The sequence below is a fragment of the Macrotis lagotis genome, chromosome 6 (assembly GCF_037893015.1).
Source record: "Macrotis lagotis isolate mMagLag1 chromosome 6, bilby.v1.9.chrom.fasta, whole genome shotgun sequence".
In the NCBI taxonomy this organism is placed as follows: Eukaryota; Metazoa; Chordata; class Mammalia; order Peramelemorphia; family Peramelidae; genus Macrotis; species Macrotis lagotis.
Genome location: NC_133663.1, coordinates 52,392,892 through 52,417,107, shown reverse-complemented (window position 1 = coordinate 52,417,107; position 24,216 = coordinate 52,392,892). Strand labels below are relative to the sequence as shown.

General features: G+C 37.9%; 1 protein-coding gene across 2 annotated transcripts in view; it reads left to right on the top strand.

The window, feature by feature from the left end:
• Positions 1–250: 250 nt before the first annotated feature.
• DIPK2A (divergent protein kinase domain 2A) overlaps positions 251–24,216 on the top strand; it is a 35,194-nt gene continuing 11,228 nt past the window's right edge. The window contains exon 1 of one of the 2 annotated variants that reach the window (XM_074191134.1): positions 251–922. In XM_074191134.1, coding sequence (XP_074047235.1) covers positions 266–922 — 657 coding nt within the window. In that variant the 5' untranslated portion in view covers positions 251–265. Of the gene's footprint in view, positions 923–1,704; positions 3,147–24,216 lie in introns of those variants that run through there. The other variant, XM_074191137.1, reaches the window with a different exon arrangement.

Sequence of the window (24,216 nt, the reverse complement as noted above, 5' to 3'; positions counted from 1 at the left end):
ATAACTTGGCCGCCGTGGAGGCGGCGCCGCTGGAGTCGGAGCCGGCGCAGGGCAGGGCGACAGCGGGCGGAGCGCGGCCGGGGCAGAGCGAGCGGGAGCCGGGGCGAGCGCGCGGAGTTGGCGGACGAGTGCCGGGGGCGGAGCGGCGGCCGCCGCGGGCTTCCCCCGCGCCGGGCGGCCCCCGCGCCGCGCCCCCTCGCCCGCCCCGTCCCCGTCGGCGCCCCGCGGCCGCCCGCCCGCCTGGCCCGCGCCGGGGGCGCGCGGGATGTGGCGCCTGGTGCCCCCGAAGCTGGGCCGCCTGTCCCGCTCGCTGAAGCTGGCGGCGCTGGGCAGCCTGTTGGTGCTGATGGCGCTGCACTCGCCGTCGCTGCTGGCGTCCTGGCAGCGCAACGAGCTGGCGGACCGGCGCTTCCTGCAGCTCAATAAGTGCCCGGCCTGCTTCGGCACCAGCTGGTGCCGCCGCTTCCTCAACGGCCAGGTGGCCTTCGAGGCGTGGGGCCGCCTGCGCCTGCTGGACTTCCTCAACGTGAAGAACGTGTACTTCGGGCAGTACGGGGAGCCCCGCGAGGGCGGCCGCCGCCGCGTCGTGCTCAAGCGCCTGGGCTCGCAGCGGGAGCTGGCGCAGCTGGACCAGAGCATCTGCAAGCGCGCCACGGGCCGCCCGCGCTGCGACCTGCTGCAGGCCATGCCGCGCACCGAGTTCGCCCGCCTCAACGGCGACGTGCGGCTGCTCACGCCCGACGCCGTGGAGGGCTGGTCCGACCTGGTGCACTGCCCCTCGCAGCGCCTGCTGGACCGCCTGGTGCGCCGCTACGCCGAGACCAAGGACTCGGGCAGCTTCCTGCTGCGCAACCTCAAGGACTCGGAGCGCATGCAGCTGCTGCTCACGCTGGCCTTCAACCCCGAGCCGCTGGTGCTGCAGGTAGGCGGCCCGACGGCGGCCCGGCCCCTCGCGCTGTCCCCTGCAGCTCTGTCTCCTCTCTGTCTCTAGAGCGAGCCGCTCCGCTCTCCTGTCTCTGCGCTGTCTCTCCAGCACGTCTCGCTCCTCTCCGCTCTATCTCTGGCTCCTCTCTATTGCTACAATGTGTCTCTAGAGTGAGCCCGCTCCGCTCTCTCACTCCTCTGTCTCTGCGCTGTCTCTGGACTGTCTCTCCAGCACGTCTCGCTCCTCTCTCCGCTCTCTCTGTTGCTACAATGTGTCTCTAGAGCGAGCCGCTCCGCTCTCCTCGATCTCTGAGCCCGTCTCTCCAGCACGTCTCACTCCTCTCTCCCCTCTATCTCTATCTCTTCTCTGTTGCTACAATGTGTCTCTAGAGCGAGCCGCTCCGCTCTCCTCGATCTCTGAGCCCGTCTCTCCAGCATGTCTCACTCCTCTCTCCCCTCTATCTCTATCTCTTCTCTGTTGCTACAATGTGTCTCTAGAGCGAGCCTCTCCACTCTCTCTCTCCTGTCTCTGCGCTGTCTCTGGACCGTCTCTCCAGCACGTCTCACTCCTCTCTCTTCCCTCCATCTCCGTCTCCTCTCTCCACAGTGTGTCTCCAGAGTGAGCCCCGCTTCTCTCTCTCTCCCCCCTCTGCCTCTGGTGCGAGCCCCGCTCCGCTCTCCCTCGGTCTCTGGACCGTCTCCTCCCTGTCCCTGAGCCCGTCTCTCCAGCACCTCTCCAGGGCGAGTCCCGTTCCTCTCTCTCCCCTCCGTCTCTGCCTCTGCAGCGAGCCTTCTCCCTTCTCAGGGAACTGCTCCTGACTCCGAGAGTCTCCTCGCTCCTGACTCCGAGGACGTCTCAGGAGCGAGCCTCGTCTCCCAGAGCTCCGTCTGCAGAGCGCGTCTTCCCTCTGACTCGGGACGATGTCTCCAAAGTCTCCTCTCTTCCCTCTAGTCTGTCCCTGAGAATGTCTGCACTCAATCTAATGTCTTCCTTGTATCTCTGTCTTTGGAGCACGCATTTGGAGTGAGTTCTTCTCTCTTCTCAGAGAATGTCTCTGGAGTGACTCTTGATTCTCTCTTCCCTGTATCTGTCTCTAAGGATGTCTCTTGAGTGAGTCTAATTTTACCTTTCTCTCTCTTTCCTGGACCTCGGGAGAATGTCTCTGGAGTGAGATTTATTCCTCTCCTTTCCCTGTCTCTGTCTCGGAGAACATCCCTGAAGGGAGTTCTCTCTTCCCTGCCTGCATGTGTCCGGTAGAAAAGTCTAGAGAATGAGTCTTCCGCCCTTCTCTCTTCCCTAAATATTCCAGAGACTGTCTCCGGAGTGAGTCTAATTCTGCCCTTCTCCCTTCTCTTTTTCTTTGCCTCAGAGTCTCTAGACAGTTTGCTATTGAGTTGGTCTCTGGAACTTGGTCTCCTCCTGGTTCCGGGCTCCTCTTGATATGACCTCAGACTTCTTTAACTACTTTGCAACTGGGAATTGGATCTATGTCTGATTAAACTCCTTTTTTTGAACGTGAGCTTTTGGGTGCCCTCACCTCCCCCCTTTTCCCAGTGGCCTTATGAGGAAGTTGGGGAAGTTAAGAAAACAGAGGAAGGGATTTTTTTAAAGTGAAAGTTAAATCAAGCATGATGTAAATACTAGTAACATCAACTGCTGAATAGAAGGAAGGGAGTAAAGTACTTTGAAGAAAAACCAGGACTAGGGAGCAGAAGGACTCGCAGAATCCCCCAGTGCTGCTTGGTCTTGCCTCCATGCCCTGCCCTTCCAGACACTCCAGGGCCGGACCAGGGCAGACGGCTCAGGCCCCTGCCGGCTAGGCTTTCCCGGCACTTCTGGATCCCCTTGCTTGGGTTGCTCTTTAGATGGATACTGTTTACAGTTTACCGGCACCAGAGCCCGCTGGCTGGGAGTTTTCACTCATGCGGCTGCATGGTTACCTGCATTGGTTAGGGTTATGGTCCAGCAGTCTATCTATTAGGAAATAAAGGGCTGGGCTGAGATCCTATGCTGAGTCACAGTGTTTGAGACAGGAGCAAGAAAGTGCCTTTTATGTGGATGAGTGCCCCTCCCCCTTTCTCTCTTTTACTGCCTTCCATGTGTTAAGAGACTTGGGGCCCAAACATGGGGAGTATTTTTGTGCAGAGATTTGGAGAAAGAAAGCAATTTGGTTTTTAAAATGCTTCAAATGTGACCTTGATGCAAGCATACAGGGAGACAGGTCTGTACAGATTATTGTGTGACTATGATATTTTTGTTTCATAAAAAGAAAACCATATATATATATATATATATATAATGATAATGCTCACTGGTAAGGGAGCATGTTAGACTTGACATTTCAAAGCAAGGAAGAATTTTCCAAATACTTCTGTAACTTTTAACTAAAGTTAAATCTTAATCAGGACTCTCTTGAAGAAAATCTAACCAGGTAACCTTGAAGGAAAGGGATATCTATAATATATGTGTTCTTGAATCAAATCCTGAATGTTTTGTTCTTTCATTGACACTGTTTTCTGTTAATGAAATAGGAATTCTAATGATTCTTATATAAGTAGGGTTCTCTATATACCTGAGTAAGTATACTGCAGAAAACTTTCCAAAGTTTTTGATATTTGTCTTCAAAAATTACAGCTTCACTTTGACATTTGAGGAAAAGGTAAATGATGAACTAAGATTTGTTGACTATATTTTTGAGGATTGGCTTATTAGAACCGATCATTACAAAATAGATCTCTTTAAGAATGTCCCAGAACCTTGGATCATTATGATTATTATGGTATCTCAGATATATATTCAAAAAAGTTTCCAAAGTTAACACTAAGCGTTGCTTTCTTTGCTCTAGTTCCTGTTTCTGGTTTGAAGTGATTTCTTTGGCTCTTTATAAAGTATTTGTTCCCAGAACTTGGGATATGGGGGTTTAGTCCCCCCTTCAGACTTAGTTGCATGAGAACTTAAACAAAAAAAAAAAAAAGCTTTTTTTGGTTACAAGAACCAGAAAACAAAATCTTCACTGAGCTTATGTTTTGTAATTTTCCCCTCACTTTATTCTAAACCTGTAGTGATAGTTTTTGTCAGAAGTATTGTTCTTAGTGGTAACTAAACCTAAAGCATCCCAATAATTACTTCAAATGGGTGGATAGATAAATAGATGACTTATAGTTAAGAGCTTTGGGTAGAGAACATTCTACATGCAGTATTTACTTTTTTAGATGGGTGGTTTTTAACTTTTAGTGTGGTTGTCATATTGTTGGCTGGAGTAATTTTAAATGATGCTGTTAGTACTGGTAATTCAAATCCATCATTACTGTACTAATATTTTGTAATATTACTTATGGTGTGAAATGGAAAATGGAATCATTTAAGGAAAACATTTAGGTTTCCATTACAGTTTATGCCACTCATAAATTTGGCCTGGACAGTTATGTAATTTTTACCTTTTACTAAAGTGTGCAAATTTGCAGAAAATGGCATGCTTTTGAATAAGAGAATACATTTATATGAGAAAAATCAAGGTCAGTTCACTAAAGATTTGAGAGGTTTTTAATAAGATAAGAGTTTGGGTTTAAGTGTGTAGCTATAATAGAGTGCCACCTGTGTGGGATTTGTTGATCATAAAATGCTTTCCTCAGGACCTGTTAGGTTACTAATAATCAGAGAATTGCTCTCCAACATATATACATGTGTAGCAATGTATGGTACATAGGAACAAAGAGCCAGAACTGGAAGACCTTCAAGGTCATCTAGTCCAGCCCTCTCATTTTACAGACAAAAACAAGTGGACCTAGAGCCTAGGTGACTTTCATAAAGTCCCTTGGCCAGTGTGTGGCCGAGCATTTCCCTCCCCCCCCTTTTTTATTTTGCTGATTAAAAAGTCTATTGAGTCTATTGGTCTCTATGTTGTCTTTGTTTCTAAATTTCCTACTCAAAACAGGATTCTATAAATCCTTGACAATACTCTGAGTTTGAATTTAACTGTAAAAATATACATTACTATCTACTCTCATGTGGTTCTTGTGCCTCTTATTTTTCCTTTTTTTTTCTTTTAAATTCATTCACTTTCTTTCAAGAGAGGACATATAATAGCATTTTTATTCTTCATAACAATTAAGAAATTTTTCCAGGAGAGGGAGCTACTTGGTGATTAAAAAAAGTCATGATGCCTCCTTATGAGTTTATTTTGAAAATAAAAATTGCCAAATCTCAAAAGAGAAAACTTCTTCTTGATTAAATTAGACTTGCAGTTTAGAAAAAAACTACAAACTTTTGAACTAGTAATCCCATTAAATTGTGTCAAAGTTTCTGTGATCTTCCTTACATTAGTTTATAGCAGTATAGAATGTGAGGTGTTTAAAACTTGAATTTCCTACTTACCCTTTTATTTTCTGAGTACATATGCAAGTTGAACAGTCTATTTTCCACAAAGAACAGCAGTGGCATGTGTTGTGAAAGAAGGGATTGCCCTATCCTTCTAGCTCTGGCCCCCACCTCCTTTCCTTGCTTTGCATTTCCAGTACTTTCACATTGCCTCGCTGAAGGATACTGCAGAAGTTGAATATTTGCAAGATGATTTTACATCTTCAGATACCTTAAAAGTTTTGAGTTTATAGCAGTATTTTAAGAAGAGAAAAACTAAAAGTGGCAGTAGAAACTTTAGATTTGTAGAAGATAAAAGACAATTTCAAACAGCAATAATTCTAGTCCTGTTTGCCTGGCTAATTCTCCTTTTACCCTCTCCACACCTATTTCCCATTCTAGATTGTCTCCATGAGAAAGAACCATTTCAGCTCCTCTGTCTAGGTCTGTGTAACTAATACACATGTAGGAAATAGATTTCCAGAGCTGGTGTATCTTTGCTACTCAGTGATTGTGTGCCTGTCTTTATGACTGAACAGTAAGTGTGGACAGGGATGGGGTTAAGTATTAGTTTTGAGTGTACTGAGGAGAAATCAATACTAGTTCTACTTCATAGAAAATTTACCTTGGCAGTAAACTCAATGCTTACACATTGTTTATAAAGGGAGAGAAGTAACTAATTTAATCTGATAAACTGAATGACTTTAGATTGAAACATTTTATCAGAGATTGGTAGATTAATTTGAAACCTGGTTAAGGATTACCTTAAAGTAGCAGTGACATTTTAAAGATTTAGACCCTTTCTAGTTAGTTTTGAATCCTTTTTTTCCCTTGCCTTCCAGAATATTTCTACAGGGAAAGATCTTCATTTCTTTGACATAGCTCCAAATGAAAGTTCTATATGCTGTATTTAAATCCAGCCTTAGACAAATTTTACTAGCTGTGACCTTGGGCAATTAACTTTTGACTTGCTCAACTTCCTCATCTGTAATCTGGATAGAATGTTGAGATTGGAATTTTGCAAACTTGAGCAAGCAATTTAATAATCACTTAGCTTCAGCTTCTGAAATAGCATCAACCTCATAGGGTTGTTATGGGGCTTAAATAAGGTAATATTTAGAAAGTATTTTGTAAAACTTAAAGTTTGTGTAAATGTTAGCTGTAGTTATTGTGCTGGAATTAAGTTTAAATAACCATCAAGAGCATCCTTTAAAGGAAGAGAAACCCAAATAAGATGAAAAAGTGCCCTGTCTTGGTACCTACATTTTTTAGGGTTTTTTTTTTTTTGTTTGTTTTTTAAAAACATTTAAGAGACATAGAGACTAGAACTCTGGGCCTGGAGTCAGGAAGATCTGAGTTCATTTCTATTTGGGACCCTAACTTAATGGTGTAACCTGGGGCAAGTTACTTGTATCTGCTTCACTTTCCTTATCTATAAAATAGTGATGGGCTAGCTATGTGGTTTATTGGCCCTGGAGTCAAGACTCCTTGTCCTGAACTCAAATGTGCCCTCTGACACTTACTGCCTTTGTTACATCGGGCAAGTCATTTAACCCTGTTTGCCTCAATTTCCTCATCTGTAAAATGAACTGAAGAAGGAAATGGTAATATCTTTGCCAGGAAAACCCCAGATAGAGTCATAAAGAAACAGACAGAGCTGAAGTAACTGAACAACAACAAAAATAATGATAAAATAAAATAAAAATGGTACCTACCTCCTAGCATTGTTATGAGGATCAAATGAAATAATAATTATAGTAAACAATATATAAATGTTAGCTGATACTATTATTTTCTCATTGGTATGCTTCTTTGATTCATTCTTCACCCTGCAATTTGAAACTAGAGAGTTCTGAAAGAGGTTTGACACTAATCAACAAGCTTGAAAAACTGAACCTTGATTTTAGGTGAAAAGGTCACAGTGCCTAGGGATGCTGCAGGGTCATATACATATACATATATATATATATATATATATATATATATATATATATACACATTCACACATATATTGATGAATTCTAATATTTGTTAAACTATTTTAGGGTTTTTTTGCCCTTAACTCAGGACAAAAGCAGTTAGTCAGTATTGTGATTTAATAGCAAAGAAGGCTAAAGCCTTTGGAAATATGGACAAGGAATTGACAGATCTGTTGTACTATACTGGGTTCAGGAGTGGGCACTACATTTAAGAAGGTCCTTGACAAGCTAGAAAACTCTGAGGAACATTAAGAGCAGGAGTCCATGAACCTCTTTTTTAAAATTGAGAACTGTATTTTTATAATTGATTTCATTTGAAATTCTATATATTTTATGCATTTTAAAAATATTCTAAGAAAAAAAGAAAAAAGTAGTGACTTCACCAGACTGCCACAAGGGATTCATTGGTATCAAGACATAAGAGCTTCTGATCCAGAGGAAAGGCAATCAGACTGTTGAAGGGCTTTGAATCCATGATGTATAATAAATAATTGAAAGAATTGAAGACCAGAAGCACATGACTGTCTTTAAGCATTTAAAGAACTGGGGGAAATATTGGATTAGAAATAGTGAAATAAATTAAGATTTGATATCAAGAAAGTCTTCATAACAATTATCCAAAAGAGGAATAGTATTCTTGGGGAAGTGCAGTGGTCCTTTATTGGAGGTCTTCAGCAATGGTTGAATGAATATGTCAGTAAGTTGTTGTACTTTCTCTTTAAGGACTGGATATGGATTGGATTAAAAGGTCCAAGAGCTTCTTTCCTCACAGGCATCACCTGGAGAAGGGGCTCCTGTGGAGAGCAAGTCAACTGTGTTCTCACCCCAGCTGCCCACTAACTGTATCTTAAGGGGAAGGCAAGTCAGCCTAGCTGAAGTAGCAGGGCACCCCAAGGGAGAGTGACTTCTTGTGCCCAACAGGACAAGCCACTATGCATATCCTTTTTTTTTGGATGTTATTTTTTTCAGTTACATGCAAATATAGTTTCCAACATTATCTTTATCTAATCTTTTGAGTTCTACCTTTTTCTCCCTCCCTCCTTTCCCTGCCCCCCCTCCTCAGGACAATGAGTAATCTGTTATTAGTTATATGTGTACAATCATGTTTAACACATTTCCATATTATGCTGCCACCACACCCATTTTGACCACCATCTCCCCTCATTCCCTGATGGAGGCAGTCCAGGACCCTGAGCCCAAGAACCATGAGAATAGCAATGCCTCAATTTCAGGGTCTTCAATCTTTACTCCTGAGGATACAGCCTAGCAGGTTCTCTCCAGCCATGTCTGTGGAAGATATAGAAAAGAAAGTGCCTGTCCTTGAAGTCCTAGGAACTGTCAGTGGTTCAACATCAGAAACTCATGTGATTTTATCGATAGAAATGACACTAAAAAGCCTTAGCAGCTGCTTTGCTGCACTAGTCTAAGGGCCATAAGGGCTTCTTCCATCTATCTGATATTGAGCTGAAAGCTTTCAAAGCAGTTGTCTCGCCCCCCCCCCCCAGTAGAAGGTGGGCTTTTTGAGAGCAGGGACAGTACTTAACACAGTGTTTTGTACCTAATAAACACTGACTAAAAGCTTTATTCATTCTAACTCTGGATTTCTGGAATATTTCAAGGAACCATGATTTCCTTGAGTTTAATTTCCCCATTGTAAAGCATAGCCTCTCCAATACTTAGGTTGTGGCCCCAAAAGTGGATTAACTACTGACCAGACAACTGATCTTGAACCTCTTGTAGCTTTGGTAAACGGGTCCTCTAGTATGACCTTTGCTAAGTCACCTGCCCTTTTCTGCAGCTCAGTGTCCTCATCTATATAAATGCCTCATTTGTTCAAATTAGAGAATTTGAGTTCTGAGTAAATTCTCTGAACCAAATGGAGCATTAATTTGCTTCACAAATTCTTTACTGTTTCCTACAGTATTCAGCCCTGGGACCACTGTCAAGTACAAAACTCTAGGGATGATTAATTGAAGTGAAAGAAGGGACAATATCAGTTGATTTGCTACATTTATCATCCTGTAAGTGGAGATAAGAACTCTACCAACCAGTGAGAAATCATGCTTTTGGGGTGTTGTGCAAAGTCTCTTACTTTGGGATCTCCTGATAGCTTCTTGGCACTTCACTCCAGATCATTTTTTTTCACTTGGAATCATTCTTTCACTGCCCTGGTCTTTCACTTTTCTCTGCTAAATTCTAGGTGTATTATGCAAAGAGCTAAAGTCAAGAGAGTAGAGAAAGAGAGAAATGGTTTAGCAGCTTACACTTACCTGTCTCAAGGCTGCCACCTCCCTCACATGTTGTTTATGAAATTTGTTAACAGCTGTGACCATCAAGTTCCAGGTAATGAAAGAGAAAGAGTGGAATGGAAAAGCATTGATTAGCACTTACTGATCTATCATTTTAGTTAGGGTTTTCCTCTCTAAGGGATTGAAAGCCTGGGGGTCTATTATATGGAAAAGCAAATGATCCCAGAAAGCTTCCATACCAAATGAGCTGAGTCTTCTCACCTCTCTTTAAGGCATGCTGTGTGTATCTCCTTTATGCATTGTTTTTCAAATGCTTAGCACAGTGATTGAAGGGTGGTGTCCACTTCCTGAATGCCTGTTGACTTGAAGGGTAAAAGATTCACTAGCCTTCACCTTATCAGATTTGAGGCATCTGGATCCAGAGAGTTGGAAGGAAATTTTAAAGGTAGTTTGAGTGCTCTACACAGTGGAGAGGATCTCTACTTTATACTTCTATTTTAAGACCCTGATGCATTTTATTTCACATATGTTGTGTCTAGAGCAACCAAGATTGGGTTCAACTTCTATCCCAAATTATCCATGAGTATTTGTGACCCCTTAGCCCCTCAGTACTGTAACTATTGCAGAAGAGTTTCACATCTGCATTGGGGAAATGCATTTTCTCATTGAACTTATAAAGTCAGAGATTGTGTGTATGTGTGTATGTGTGTGTGTGTGTGTGTGTGTGTGTGAATTTGCATATATTCATTTATAATGATTTGCAGAGCAGTTAGAACATATGTGAATGACTAGGAAAGGGACAGGTTGGAATTGGTAAACATGCATATTCTGTGCCCATTTTTGTGGTCTTGTTCATTTAAAGAAAGCATTTGCTTTTTTCAGAAGCATCTTTCTTTTCAATTAGAATTAGATAAATCTACTTATATTTCTGTATCTTAACCATTTTTCTTATAATTGTTTAAAGTTATGGTGTGGAACATGTTTGTCTTAATCTTGCTATGTTCCAAAGCACAGTTTAAAATTGTTAGGATCTGAAATGGGTAGTAAGGTATTCAGGGAATGATGCCTTTTTGTAAAAACTAGCATTTGCCACTAAATTCTGGTAGAGAGTATTGGTTGCTAAATTAAAGGGTTTATCAAGAAGGGTCAGGTAGAAGATCCAGGTCTGTAACCAAAATCAGGACTCAAAAAAAAAGGTCAAATATTCTTTAGTGAAATGAAATCACTCACTGTATTATATGGCACCATGAGGCAGGGATGGTTATAGAATAAAATTCTATTCCAGTGAATTTCAGGGCCTCTATATACTGATATTTTACTGACTTTAAGATATTTCCTGACATAAGCAGATTATTTCTTGGGACTTAAGTCTTTTGATTGTACAGGAAATTTGTTATGGTTTTAGAGTAACTGTAATGGAATCTTCCAGATACTTTGCAGTAGAAATCAAGAAACTAACTTCCCACTGAAATATCAGTAAAAATTAGATAAGCATTAAGTCATTCCTGTGATTTTGCTACATTCCTCTTCCAGACAATTCATACAACTGTGAATACATTACATTATTTTCCCCCCAACACAATCCACTAATCTTGATGAACAGCTGTTATAACATGCATTACTACAATGGGATTTAGAGTTCAATTTGAATTGTCCCACTCACACACATATACACAATATACATGGTTTTTAAAGTTTTGCACTTTTGATAGCCTTAACTTTTCAAGAACATTCAATATTAACATTTTTGTTTTTAGCAATATTTGTTTCTGCTGAAAATCTACCAGATTTTAAGTTTTCATATTTTAACAATTAGATAAGGATGATTTTTCTAAAGAATTAATTTTTATGGTTAAAGTTTTGCTTTAAGCTTCTGTTTCTTGTTTTTAATTATTCCACCATATTCCCATTCATCAGAATTTTGAAAAAAAATTATATTCCTTTGACAAAAGGGACTTGTGGCTACAAGTTAAAATTTTAACTTTAATTAGACCTTTTAAAATGCTTCTACAATTTAGGGGGGAGATAGAAAAGAAGTTCCATGTAAATTGAAGATGATCTTATTGATGCACATATTTATATGAATCAGTCTGGTTCTATACAAAATCTCTCACTGTTTTTAATATGTAGTTTAATATCCTTTGATTTTGAGTCACAAGCCTGGCAGATAATTTTAATTTGCATTTTGTTTCCACTAAGGTTTTCAAAGCATTGGTAACATTTTGAAGTTTCATAACTGCTTAAAATACTTAGTTAAATGTCCTTAACTATTAACTCTTAAAAGTTTTACTTGTTATTGTGCTGTGTGTCCCAGGTATTTATTGAGTGGTGCTCTAATACCCAGAGAACGTTTAGTCTATGGTTTATGTATAGAAGGAATTTATAATTCTGTTGGTGTTAAATTTGCTTTGTATGGAAACACTTAAAAAAAGTCATGAGTATTTAGGTGTTTCCCCCCCCCTAATTTTAACAATAGTTATTAATATTGCATAATCTTAATCTCATTTTCTCCATTATTAGAAGATTTTGTTTACTTCATTCTGGAATCTTGGCTTCAAGTCAGTATCTAGTGTCCAACAGTGCTACTGGTATTGTGTGAGATTTCCTTGTGGTTTGCTTTTACAAAAATAATGACTATGAATTAGGCATAATGGGTTTGGATATTTTTTTCCCTTCAGTGTCAGAAATATTTTAATATTATAACACGCAAGATATTTTATAATTTTTGTCTTATTTTCAACATTGCTGAACTTCTAATATGCTAAAATGCCATTCTTAAATATTGCCAGAAATGTAATGTAGATGTCTTTTACAGGTTGTCTTAAAAATTACAAAATCTTCATACATTGTAAAAGTAAAGTTAAATAATGAAACATAAACCAAAGCTATACATATAATCTTAAACTAATGTTTACTTCTTTAAAAGTTATTAAATATTAGCCATTTTCAAATCAAATCTGATGTCTTGAACAATAAGACGGACTATCTTTGATATAACTGGAATTGGAGAAGTTTCGAGTTTTTTGGAATATCTTTATTTTTAGTTACTCAAAACTTCTCTAAATAGAATAAAGATATAATAATTAGATAAATCTTTTATTAAATTTGTACATTTATAAAGTGTATGCATTATTAATTAACACTTCCTTGTAGAACACTATTTCAGTTTTCCACCTTAAATATAGCATGGACATTATAGTCCTTGTCCTACTTTAGAAACATATAAACTAAGTTTATAAACACTATAAGCTAATGGCAGGGAATCAATGAAACAACTTATTTTTAATGTTTAATATCTAATATTTAAGCTACGATTTTTTAAGTTGGTTGTTTCTGAAATTCTGCTTGGCCATGGTCATTTGGGCCAAGTCACTGTTTTCTTTTAATTCAAATTTTAAGCTTTTAGAAAGACTACTGTTTTGAATACTCTTTATTAGTTGAGTTACCAGAGTTCCACAGGGTGTTAAATGAAATTTTCTTCTTAGTGAGATCTAATTATTTTGATTAATCAATGAAAACTTATTATATCAACCATAATATGAATCCTTTTAATTAAATGTTTCTGAGAGATAGGTAGCAAATTATAAACTGACATTTTAGAACTTCTCTTACAGGGTAGCATATCTGAATTTCAGTTAACATTGTCAGAATCATTGTAGGAATATAAAGTTGCTCATTGTGACATTCGTTCATATATTTTATCCTCTTCTGCTTGTGACTTGGGTAATGAAGTACAGAAATGGCTGTCGCTTGCCAGTTGGAAAGTAGCCAAAGACGAGGCATTTGTACATGTGCAGATGTTGGCAGGGTTCCCTTTTCTCTTGTTGTCAAAGACCATTTTATTGCCACAAAGATATATTTGTCTGTTTTACAATGTAGTGTGTGAATATTATAACAATATTGTATGAGGGGAGGATTTTGTTTTTACTTTTACATAATAAACTGTTTTTTCAAATGTTAGGTTACTTATACTTTTAAAACGAACATTTATTCACATGGGAAATATTAAAATATCTTGCAGTCATTTTAATCTCAAATTTATAAGGACAGAGGAATGCAGAAAAATAGGACTGCTGAAATTTTAGGTTTGCATCTTCAAAGTTAATAAGAATATACTTTTTAAATACTAGTATTTGATTTTAAGCATCCTGACATTTTGAACTTTAAACTTAAATGTGTCACTTTCTCTTTTACCATCCAAAAAGAAGGAAAAAAAAACAACTCTGTATATTTTAAGGACTTCTTGCCTAATTTGTTACTTCTACCATAAAGTCAGGCTTTTAGCTTTGAATTCACGTCTTAATTCTTCATTAAATTGAATAATTCCTTTTAACTCATTTCAAGTAAGATTTCAAATCACTGGAGTAAGCAAAACTCTATGTAAAGTTGTTCTCAGAACCAATACATTATAATGATGTTAATTCTGTATTTTTATCTTTATTGTGTCACAGATTTCTTTTGCAATCAGTGAAGCCAATGGGTCTCTTTTCAGAATACTGTCTCCAAATGCACAAAACAAAATACCAAAATCACAAAGAGCCAGTTATTGAAATTCAGTTTTCACAATATTTCCAAAAAACAAGTTTATGGACTCCATGTAATGAACCCCTGGCACTGAACCTCACCAGTGGCTAGAAGCAATTACGCAACCATTCCATTAACTTGGGTCCCTGATCTCTTCATTCTCCCCTTGAAATCTCACCCCTCGGGAACATTTTTTCCCCTTTATAGTAATCTATGATACTACTCCCTTTACTTTTTCATCTTGACATGTTTTTGTAAAATGAATAGACTTTGTTAAAAAAGGTAGTGTGCTTTTAAAATATTTAAATTCAACAGTTGTGTCTGACTCTTACTGACCCCATTTGGGATTTTCTTAACAAAGTTGCTAGAGCAGTTTGCCATTTCCTTCTCCATCACCTTTTACAGAAAATAAACTAAGGCAAACAGGTTTGGTTAAGTGACTTGCTCAGAGTCACACAGCATGTATCTGAGACTAGATTTAAATTCAGGAAGATGAGTCTTCCTGACTCCAGGCTCAGTACTCTATCCATTGTGTCATCAAACTAAATTCTACCCTTAGAGTTTTATATCTGTGGACAATCTTATTTATCTTTTCCAAGTGATGTAGATTTTTCCAGGTAATGTTTTCATACTCTTTAGTTATTTCCTTTACATACTTTATATTGTTTTTTTTTTTTACCTTAAGCAGCAACATCTTAATATAGCAACTCATGATAATATATTTTCATAGGGAAGGAGGGGTCCTTAAAGTCATCCTCCTATTGATCAGAAAAGTATTCTCTTTCAAGGAACTGTTTAGATCAGAGGTCTCAGATATGACCACTATATTCCTGAGTTCAGCCTGAACTAGATTAAAGATGTAATTAAGAAATGTTTACCAAATAAATTTAGCAAATCATAGATAATTAAATTACATCTTAACAAGTCAAGAGGCTTACAGGGATCCTTTTGTATGATTCCCCATTTCTATTTGAGTTTGATGCTGCTGGTTTTGGATCATTGCTTTTCAGCTATTGGTTTTCATTCTAGTGCAGAGTTTGTAAAATTCCTGAATTTTAGATCTTGGAAGTGTCTTAATATATCATTTAAAATATTTATTTTAAAAAAACATGATGGTGATGCCCAGAATGATCAAAAAGTCATGCCAACCCTCATAGTAGGCCCTGGAATTAAAGCTCAGGGTTGCTGACTTAAGAGTTCAATGTTCATTAACTCTAGATATACCTTGAGTACATATCATGACTATTGATTGAAGGAATTGGAGATACTTAATCTGGACAAGAGAAGAATTTCATGATAGCTCTGTCCACCTGTATGAAGGATTGTCATGTGGAAGAGGATTTTTAAAACAAATACATTCTTTGTGTCCTTTGGAAGCAATGTATGTACGGCAGGAGTCAATATTGCACTCCATGTCAGGAAAAGCTAGCAACTAGGTTCTTCTTGTCTGTTCTGATCCATATACAAGCTTTAGATCCTATCAAAAATTATTTTTGAGATAGAAGCTACAATTCGAAAATGTGCTGAAATGGACAATGAGTTAGTAAACCAAACTGGATTGTTTCTGGGAAATTGTTCTCTGCTTTTGTTGACTACATATCTCCCTAAAACAAAGGACCATCTTTTGACACTAATTGTTTTGTCAATGTTATATTCCTGTGAGTCTTGAAATATAATAATCTGAAGAACCGAAACTGAGAATTGCCCAAAAGGCAATGGAGAAGGTTGTGGTAAGTTTAAACAGACTGCATGCAGTCCATCATACTTGAGGAATTACACTGAAGAAATGACATAGAAAGTATCAGCAGGATATCTGGCTAGAAAAAGGATTAAAAAAAAAGATGAGTCAATCATAAGATGTGTCCCTGGTATCATGCAATGTCAAGAGAATTCAAGGAACACCATCCCCTCCATTCCCCCACCCTCAACACATGAACCCCTTCTTGTGAATTTATATGAGGACGTGCATAAGAGCTGAATAGTGTAGATAGATGTGGATGGATTATAATTAGCTTTGCTGAACAGCTAGGTGATCCACTAGATAGAACCCTGCACCAGGAGTTGGGAAAACTTGAATTCAAATCCGACCTTATTTATTTACCAGCTGTGATTCCCTTGGGCAAAGTACTTAACATCAGCTGCCTCTGTATCAGCAACTGTGAAATAAGGTTAATGAGCACACATCATAGGGCTGCTGTTGTAAGCCTCATTGCCTGACACATAGTAGACACCTCTTAAATCCTTATTCTCTTTCCTTTACCTTCCTTAGTGTAAATGCCTGCTTTGAGGTCACAAATGTGTTAGAGTGTGGAGAAAAGAAATATTTTTATCAAAAAGAAGAAATTAAGGGAAATAAAAAATGATGTTTGATTATACACAAATCTTATATGTAGACTGGTTGGATAATTCATGGTATCTTAATGCAAAGGAATAATATTATAGCTGCTCATAGTTGGAAACTATTCTCCCAACTTCATTCATTTATTGTTATTAGCTCCCCAGCAGAGGGGACTGACTGACTCCTCCCACTAGAATATCATCAGGTAGCCCTTAGATGTTGCTAGTACTGTTGCTTACCAGTTCACCAGTTTCCAGTGGTATGCTTGCTCTTTCAATCAACCAATAGCCTTAATAACTTTTTTAGCAAAGAACATTTACTAGTCTTGCATAGCCAAAATATGGTTTGTATAAAAGATTCCCTTAAAATCATGGGCACCTTCTCCCCTTGTTACCTCACAAGCCCTGGAAAATAGAAGTCCTTGTTTTCCTTTGTATTGTTTTTGTGATGTTCCCTTTAGGCTAAACTTTACTGAATTCCATGGATAAATGCCTTTTTTTGGAGACTATAGTTGTCATTTCTCTCCATCATAATTCCTGAAGTAATTGCTGTCTTTGAATAACTCCACATCTCCCAGTAAGTGCTTCCTTTGTGGTTAGCCACTACTGCTCCAGTGACCACTACTACCACATCTCCATTGTATTATTGGAGGAACTTCTAATAGATATCTAAATTCATTTAGCTTAGTGATACCTAGAACAGAGCACAGTGAGGAAAAAAATCATCTTTGCTAGCATCAGTTCTGTTTTTATTCCTACCCCTTCTTTTATTAAAACATCAAATCACTTATAGTAATATAGTGTTACAAAATACCGAAGGATTTTTTAAAAAAATTCTTTACATATATCCTTTTTAAATTTAGGCAGCTCAGTTGTTAGAATAGATTAAAGGAGTAATGATTAATTTTTTTGCAATAAGTTTTTTTAGCAAAAAAATTCTTCCTTTTCTGTTAATATAACACCAAAGTTTCCTCACAAATGAGAAGATTAATTGATATGATTTTGCCACATTTTTATCTGAGGTGCCTTTGAGCAATGAAATGACAAAGTAGGGAGCAAGAGGAGTCATTGTAAATAAAATTCACCAGTAATGCTAAAATATATACTTTATGTGTATATATCTGAGGGGGGGAGCAAATAACACTTAGCAATATTAAATTGATTTTTAATGATAGGTGGAATTTTCTTCAGATGGATTTCTATTATACCCATTTCTATTTCTAGGGGAAACAAAATGTTTCCTCTAAGATAGGAAATGTCCTCAACATGAAGATGATTAGCACCTTAAATAATTGATTTACTTTACATACATTTTACTTTGTTTCACTTAATCTGATCACTTACCTACATAGATATCTAAAGAGATACATAAATTAGAAAGCTTTTGAAATGTTATTGTACTAATTTCATCAAAATAATGCAAACTTTAGAAACTATCATTTAATGTGCAAAGGTGTTGGTGTCTTTTAAATTTTTATTCACTGAGATATATGATTGTGAATTTTGTCTCATGCTCTATATTTAAGAAGAGGCTTTATCAGGTAGTTAATATTTTAGTAAATTTCTTTTAGTCTGAATGTAACATTTGTAAATTATATAATTATGTAATAGTTGCCAAATAAAAAAGTATTTTATTAGTCCTTCCTCTATAATGTTAAAGGGTATTAAAGGAATTTGCTAGCATTCATCAAGTATAACATATTGCTGTCCGTTATAGTCAGAGATGCTACTCCTAAAGATTGCTGTTGTTATATTGCAAGAGAATGAAAAGAGATGTCTCTAGACAACATTTTTCTACATATTACCTCTTAGTGTCTTGTCCATCCCTTATACTTCTTTGACTTTTCAAAACTCTCCTCCAGACCTACCACTTTAAAATTATCCTCATTCTACTTCACAATTCCCTGTTTCTCAACCCAATATTAAAGGGGAAAAAATCCCCTAAAACTAAGGGCATATTTTGTGCCTTAATTCTATTTGCATGTAAAAGTGTATTTTACTAAAATGAATTGTTCTTAGAATCAGGGAATTTATAGAAAATATGCTTGAGGGCTTCCTAATTATCTTTCCCATCTCTCATATCATTGATGACAGACCATGCTTGTGACCTGGTTTGTTATAGCTCAGTGGGCAGAGATCCAGTCACCTCTTGATGTGCTCTTGATTGTTGTTTAGTCACCTAATCTGTCTTTGTTTTTCTATCTTTCCAGGGCTAAGGCATATAGTTTTGAAGCCCAGACTTGAGTGTCTGCTTCATGTTCACTTACCTTAAACTTGTTCCATTTCACCCCCAACAAGGTGCTACCTTCTTTTTGCAATGGTCTACCCACAAATGGAAAATTTCTTAAAATGTTAGCCTCACACTTCTCTTTGCTCCATGCCTCAGCTGCTCTGTCACTGCTAAATGTTGATTGGATTTTGCCCACAGCTTCTGATGCTACTTAGCCTAGTAGTAGATTTCTACCACTACTAAGTTAATATACTTGGTGGATTGAGTCTTTCAGTGACTTATGATATTTTCCTAATGAGAATCTCAATCTTTCTTAATTAAAAAAAAATCTTCCTTTTATAAGAGCAGTTCGAACATGACTTCCTTAGCAAATTACTAAGTATGTGATATTCTTAGTCCACTTTGATAGTAAAAAAAAGTTTGGTGACTATATAGAGCAAAAAAAAAATATTTACTTTTTGGTGATTAGGAATATATACATACAAAGTTCTACAATATAATCAAAGTTGCTGCAAGGGAGAATAGGTAAGGGAATAATTTAAAACTCAAATAGAGAAACATTAGTGAATACTATATGGAAAATAGGCAAATGCTTCATATCACTTGTAGCCCTTAAGAAGAGTATTTGATCCTTGAGGATATTTACAGGTAAGATCTTTATGACAGGATAACATAATACATTTATTCAGGCTGTTAAGCCAGGAGTGGCCTTATTTCATACCTTCCAGATCTTCCTCCACCTCCTCTTTTAAAAATCATTTTGTTCTATCTGTGATGTTTTCTTTTCTTTTCTTTTTTCCCTGATTACATGTGAAAAATGAATTTCAGCATTCACTTAAAAAACCTTAAATTCCAAATTTTCTCCCTTTCTCCCATCCCACTCCCCTTCATTGAGGAAGCAAATTACTTGATATAGATTGAAAATATGTAGTCATGAAAAACATTACCACAATAGTCATAATTCCTTCCCCCCCCCAAAAAAAAAGAGAAAATTCAAGAAAAATGAAGAGGAAAAAATATACTTCAATCTGTATTCAGAGACCATCAGCTCTGTCTTTGGGATGGATAGAATTCTTTATCATAAGTCCTTCAGAGTTTTCTTGGATCACATCATTGTTGAGAAAAGGTAAGTCATTCACAGCTGATCATTCTGAAATATTATTTTGTATACAGTTCGTTACCCATTGAATTTGCTCATGAAAGTTTTTTTTTTTTTTTTACTGAGAGCATCCTGTTCATCATTTCCTAGAATAGAACAGCATTTCATCTCAGTCACACATCACAGTTTGTTCAGCCATTCCCGATTGATGGGCAACTGCTCACCACCAAAAAAGAACTGCTGTAAAGAATCCCTCTACATATAGGTTCTTTTCTTCCTGTTTTTTTCCCCTCTCTTCTGGAATATACACCTTCTAGTGGCATTGCTAGGTCAAAAGGTGGGCATGGTTTTATAGCCCCCTGGGCATAGTTCCAAACTGCTCTACAGAATTGTTGAATCATCTCACAATTCCTCCAACAGTACATCAGTGTCTCAATTTCTCTACTTCCTTTCCAACATTTATCATTTTCTCCTTCTGTCTTATTAGTCAATCCAATAGGTATAAGGTAGTATCACAGAATCGTTCCAATCCACATTTCTATCAGTAATGAGTTAGGACATTTTTCAAAAGTGATTTAAATAGATTTTCATTGATAACCTCATCTGAAAACTGTTCATACCTTTTGATCATTTATCAGTTGGGGAATGTTTTTATAAGTTTGACTTAGTTCTCTATGTTTGAAAAATGAGGTCTTTATTAGAGAAACTTGTTTCAGTTTTTTCCCACACATTCATTATAGCAAATTGTATTTCCCTCCATCCTATTCCCTTCTATCCCGATGTATTCTATTTTCTCTCTCCTTTCAACCTGCCCCTCCTCAAAAGTTTGTGCATCTATTACTCCCACCTACAATCTTCTCTCCCCTTTATCACCTATATCCCCCCCCCCCCATGCCTTTTCCGCATCCCTTTCCTCTCCGACTTTTTTCTAGGGTAAGATAGATTTCTATACCCAATTGAATGTGTATATAATTCCCTCTCTGGGCCAGTTCTGATGAGAATAAGGCTCCCCCCCTTATTACTCCACAGCAAAACCTTTCTCTTGTCTCTTCTTAACCTGTTCTATTTCTCTTTTCCCTCTCTCACATTACATTCTTCTTTTACCCATTAACTCCATGATGTTTTCTTTTGCACAATCTACTGTTTAACATATGAAGTGACTGTAGCATGGATGAGCGTGTTTCTAAAATTAGATATTCAGAACTGGAAGTGACCTCAGCTGCTAGTCAAGTCCCTTTATTTTACATTTGAAGGTGGGTGAAAGGATCACATAGGCTATATAAATGGCAGAGGTAGCTTTGAATCTGGTCCTCTGATGCCAGATCAAGCAACTTTCCAGGGCACCTCTGTTTAAAAAGACTTAACCTGGAGTGGCTAGGTGGTGCAGTGGATAGAGCACTGGTCCTGGAGTCAGGAGTACCTGAGTTCAAATCCGGCCTCAGACAATTAATAATTACCTAGCTGTGTGGCCTTGGGCAAGCCACTTAACCCCATTGCCTTGCAAAAAAACCCTAAAAAAATAAAAGACTTAACCAATATTTGTTATAACCTAATGATTACAGCCTTAGTGATACTGGAATTTTAATAAGGTTTAATAAGGCTATAGAGAGATGCTCTTAGGCTCATAAGATTTAAGATCAAGAGCTGAATGAACTTTAGAGATAGCCCGGTGGTAAAACAGTGGAATTCAATGAGTGGATCTCACATCCATTGGGAATTCTCAATGGTAATCCAAGTCGTTCATGGTAAAAATTCTTTAATGGCATCTTAAGCAGTCAATTATTACAAAATACAAAGAAGCATATCAAATTATCATGGGTGATGGAGGGGAGTTTTGTTGAAAAAAAATTATGAACCACTGATCTCAACTCAGCTCCCTTACTTTATGAGGATAAGTTAAAGCCAAGACAAGTAAAATAATGTGGCCAAGATGATGAGGTAATAACATGTGGTGGCACTGGGCTTTGAGAGAAGTTCTGATTCCTCGTTCTTTGCTCTTCTACACAGTACTGGCCAGGAGAGTATCAGGGCTGCAGATCCTTAAAGGCAAATACATATCATGTGCAAGATATTGTGCTCAAGATATTTCCTTTGTATTGCCCATAGAAATCTCAAATGTGACATATTCCAAACAAAACTTCTCTCTCCTCACCTCCCAAATTCAATCCTCTGATGAACTGTTTATAGAGTGGGCACCTGGTATCTTTGAAGGTATCCAGATTCTCAAAATCAGTCATCCTAGACTTTATTCATACTCATCACACATATTTAGTTACTTGCCAAGCCCAAGCTATTGTATATCCTACAATATCTCTTGCATCTAGTGTCCCTACTTTGCACTGATCACCACTAGCCATCATGACTCCTATCTCAGAAAAGTTCTACTCTTTCAGATCCATTCTCCACAAAACTTTCTAAAGTATGACCCAGTTAAACCCCTGCTTCAGAAATTCCACTGACTTCCTGTTACCTCAGGAAGCCAGGCAGATTCTTCAGCTATTTAGCCCTCTCCATTACTGGATGCTTTAACCTTTCTAGCTTAATTATATTTGTACATTGTCTGATTCAGCCAATTGGACCCCCTGCTCTCCCTCCTTCCTATCTCATGTCTCTGTGCTTTTTGCATAGGTTGTCTCCACTATCTGGGATGCATTTGCCTCTTTAAATTTCTGGTTTCCTTTGAAAGGTAGTTCAAAAGCTAACTCTACATAAAGCCATTCCTCATACCCATTCCAAGTGCTGGTATCTTCAGAATCCAGATCTGGATTTCAATCCTGGCCATACCTAATGCTCTGTGACCATTTCTGACCATGTTTTCTTTTTTTTCCCTCATGTATAAAATAAAAGGGTTGGTCTAGATGACTTCTAAGTCCTTTAACCCTTTTATCCCATGTTCCAGTGGATTATTTAATTCTTGCCCTGTTCTGTTGATCTCCTTTTGGGCTGGTACCTACCTCCTTTAGCCTAGATCCCAGTGTTTAGTACAATGAACTGACCCCATAGTAAGTGTAATAAATGTTTATTGATTGATTACTGAGAGTTTGAGTTTAAGACCACTCCCCAGTAATTGTCACTTTAACCAGAAATAATAAGCAAAAACTATATTTGAACACATTTTTACTTTTCAATCTAGTTTTACTCAGAGTTTGATTTGAACTTAGTGTCATCCCTATGAGATAACTAGAATAGACAGTATTCTTTATTTTTAGCTGGAAAGGTTAGGCTTCCAGAAGCTGAATAATTGCCTAAGGTCATTACAAATGAGTTGTGATGCTGGTCCCCAGGCCAGGTTTTCTGACTCAGAACCTAGGACTCATCACTTCCCCAGGAACTAGGATCCTAGCAAACTGGAAACGTTCATGCCTTCTCAACTGGCACATTTCTTAGCTGTGTTGGGCTTCCTTGTCTTACATTTCATGATTCCCAGTGGAACAATAGGTCTTGATGCCTTCCAGCCCACCTTGCTGGTAGTGTTGTATTGGTCTTCAGTAATATTCCTTAAACTTCTTCTTGATCATTGGTTATTATTGCAAATGTACTTCAACCATCTTGCATTCAATATTTGTATACCCATCACCCTTCATTTTACCTTAAACGTTGTTACCTTGGTGAGTGTGGTATTCCAAGATACTGAATAATGCCAATAAAATCAAGGGAACTTGGAGGTAAAAAGATCAATTTAAGATTATTAAGAACATTAATTGCATGTTTCTTCAACTTAGCAAGTTGTACATCTATCACTGTTTCTGACTATATGTCAATTTACTGCTATACATTTTTAAATCTTTTAAGATCTTTATGTGGAAGTTAGAAGTCTGGGATTTAATCACAATCTGTCACTTCATATTAGGTAAGTCATTTTATAAATCATTGCCATGGTTCCCTTATCTATAAAAATTGAGACTTTAACTTGCCCCTACATCTTAATGTGATCCTTTGTGAAGATTGTTAGTTTATTTCTTGAAAATAGGTATACTATGAATGATGTTTACACATATAGTATATAGCTACATTTATTTTTTTTATACTTACAATTCTATTTTGCAAATGTTTCTGGGAAGACTGAACATGACAATAGTTAGAAAAGAGCAAGACAGCAACACATGAGATATTTAGCTACAGTTCTTTTAGTTGACTATGTCTACTTTGCCCTTTAGAAAGCTCACCCACTCCCTGTCTGTCAGTGAGGGATATCTGAAGCTCTTGAGTTGCCATTCATGTTTTTCATTAATCAAAAATGACCTTTTGTTTCAAAAAATGTTGTCTAGCTTTAGTGAATATGTTCCCTAGGTGCAGAATGCCCCATTCTTATTTGTTTCATTGTGATTTCTTGAGGATACAGACTATTGCTAATCTTTGTGTCTAGTTATTTCTGTCCATTTCTGGAAATGTTCCATAAAAGTAGTGGTAATTCTTCTAAAATATTTCTTGGTCTTCACTAGCCACCCCATTGAATGTGTTTATTATTTAGTATGCCCATAGCATGTGGATCTTGTGGTGCTGGATGCATGTCCTGA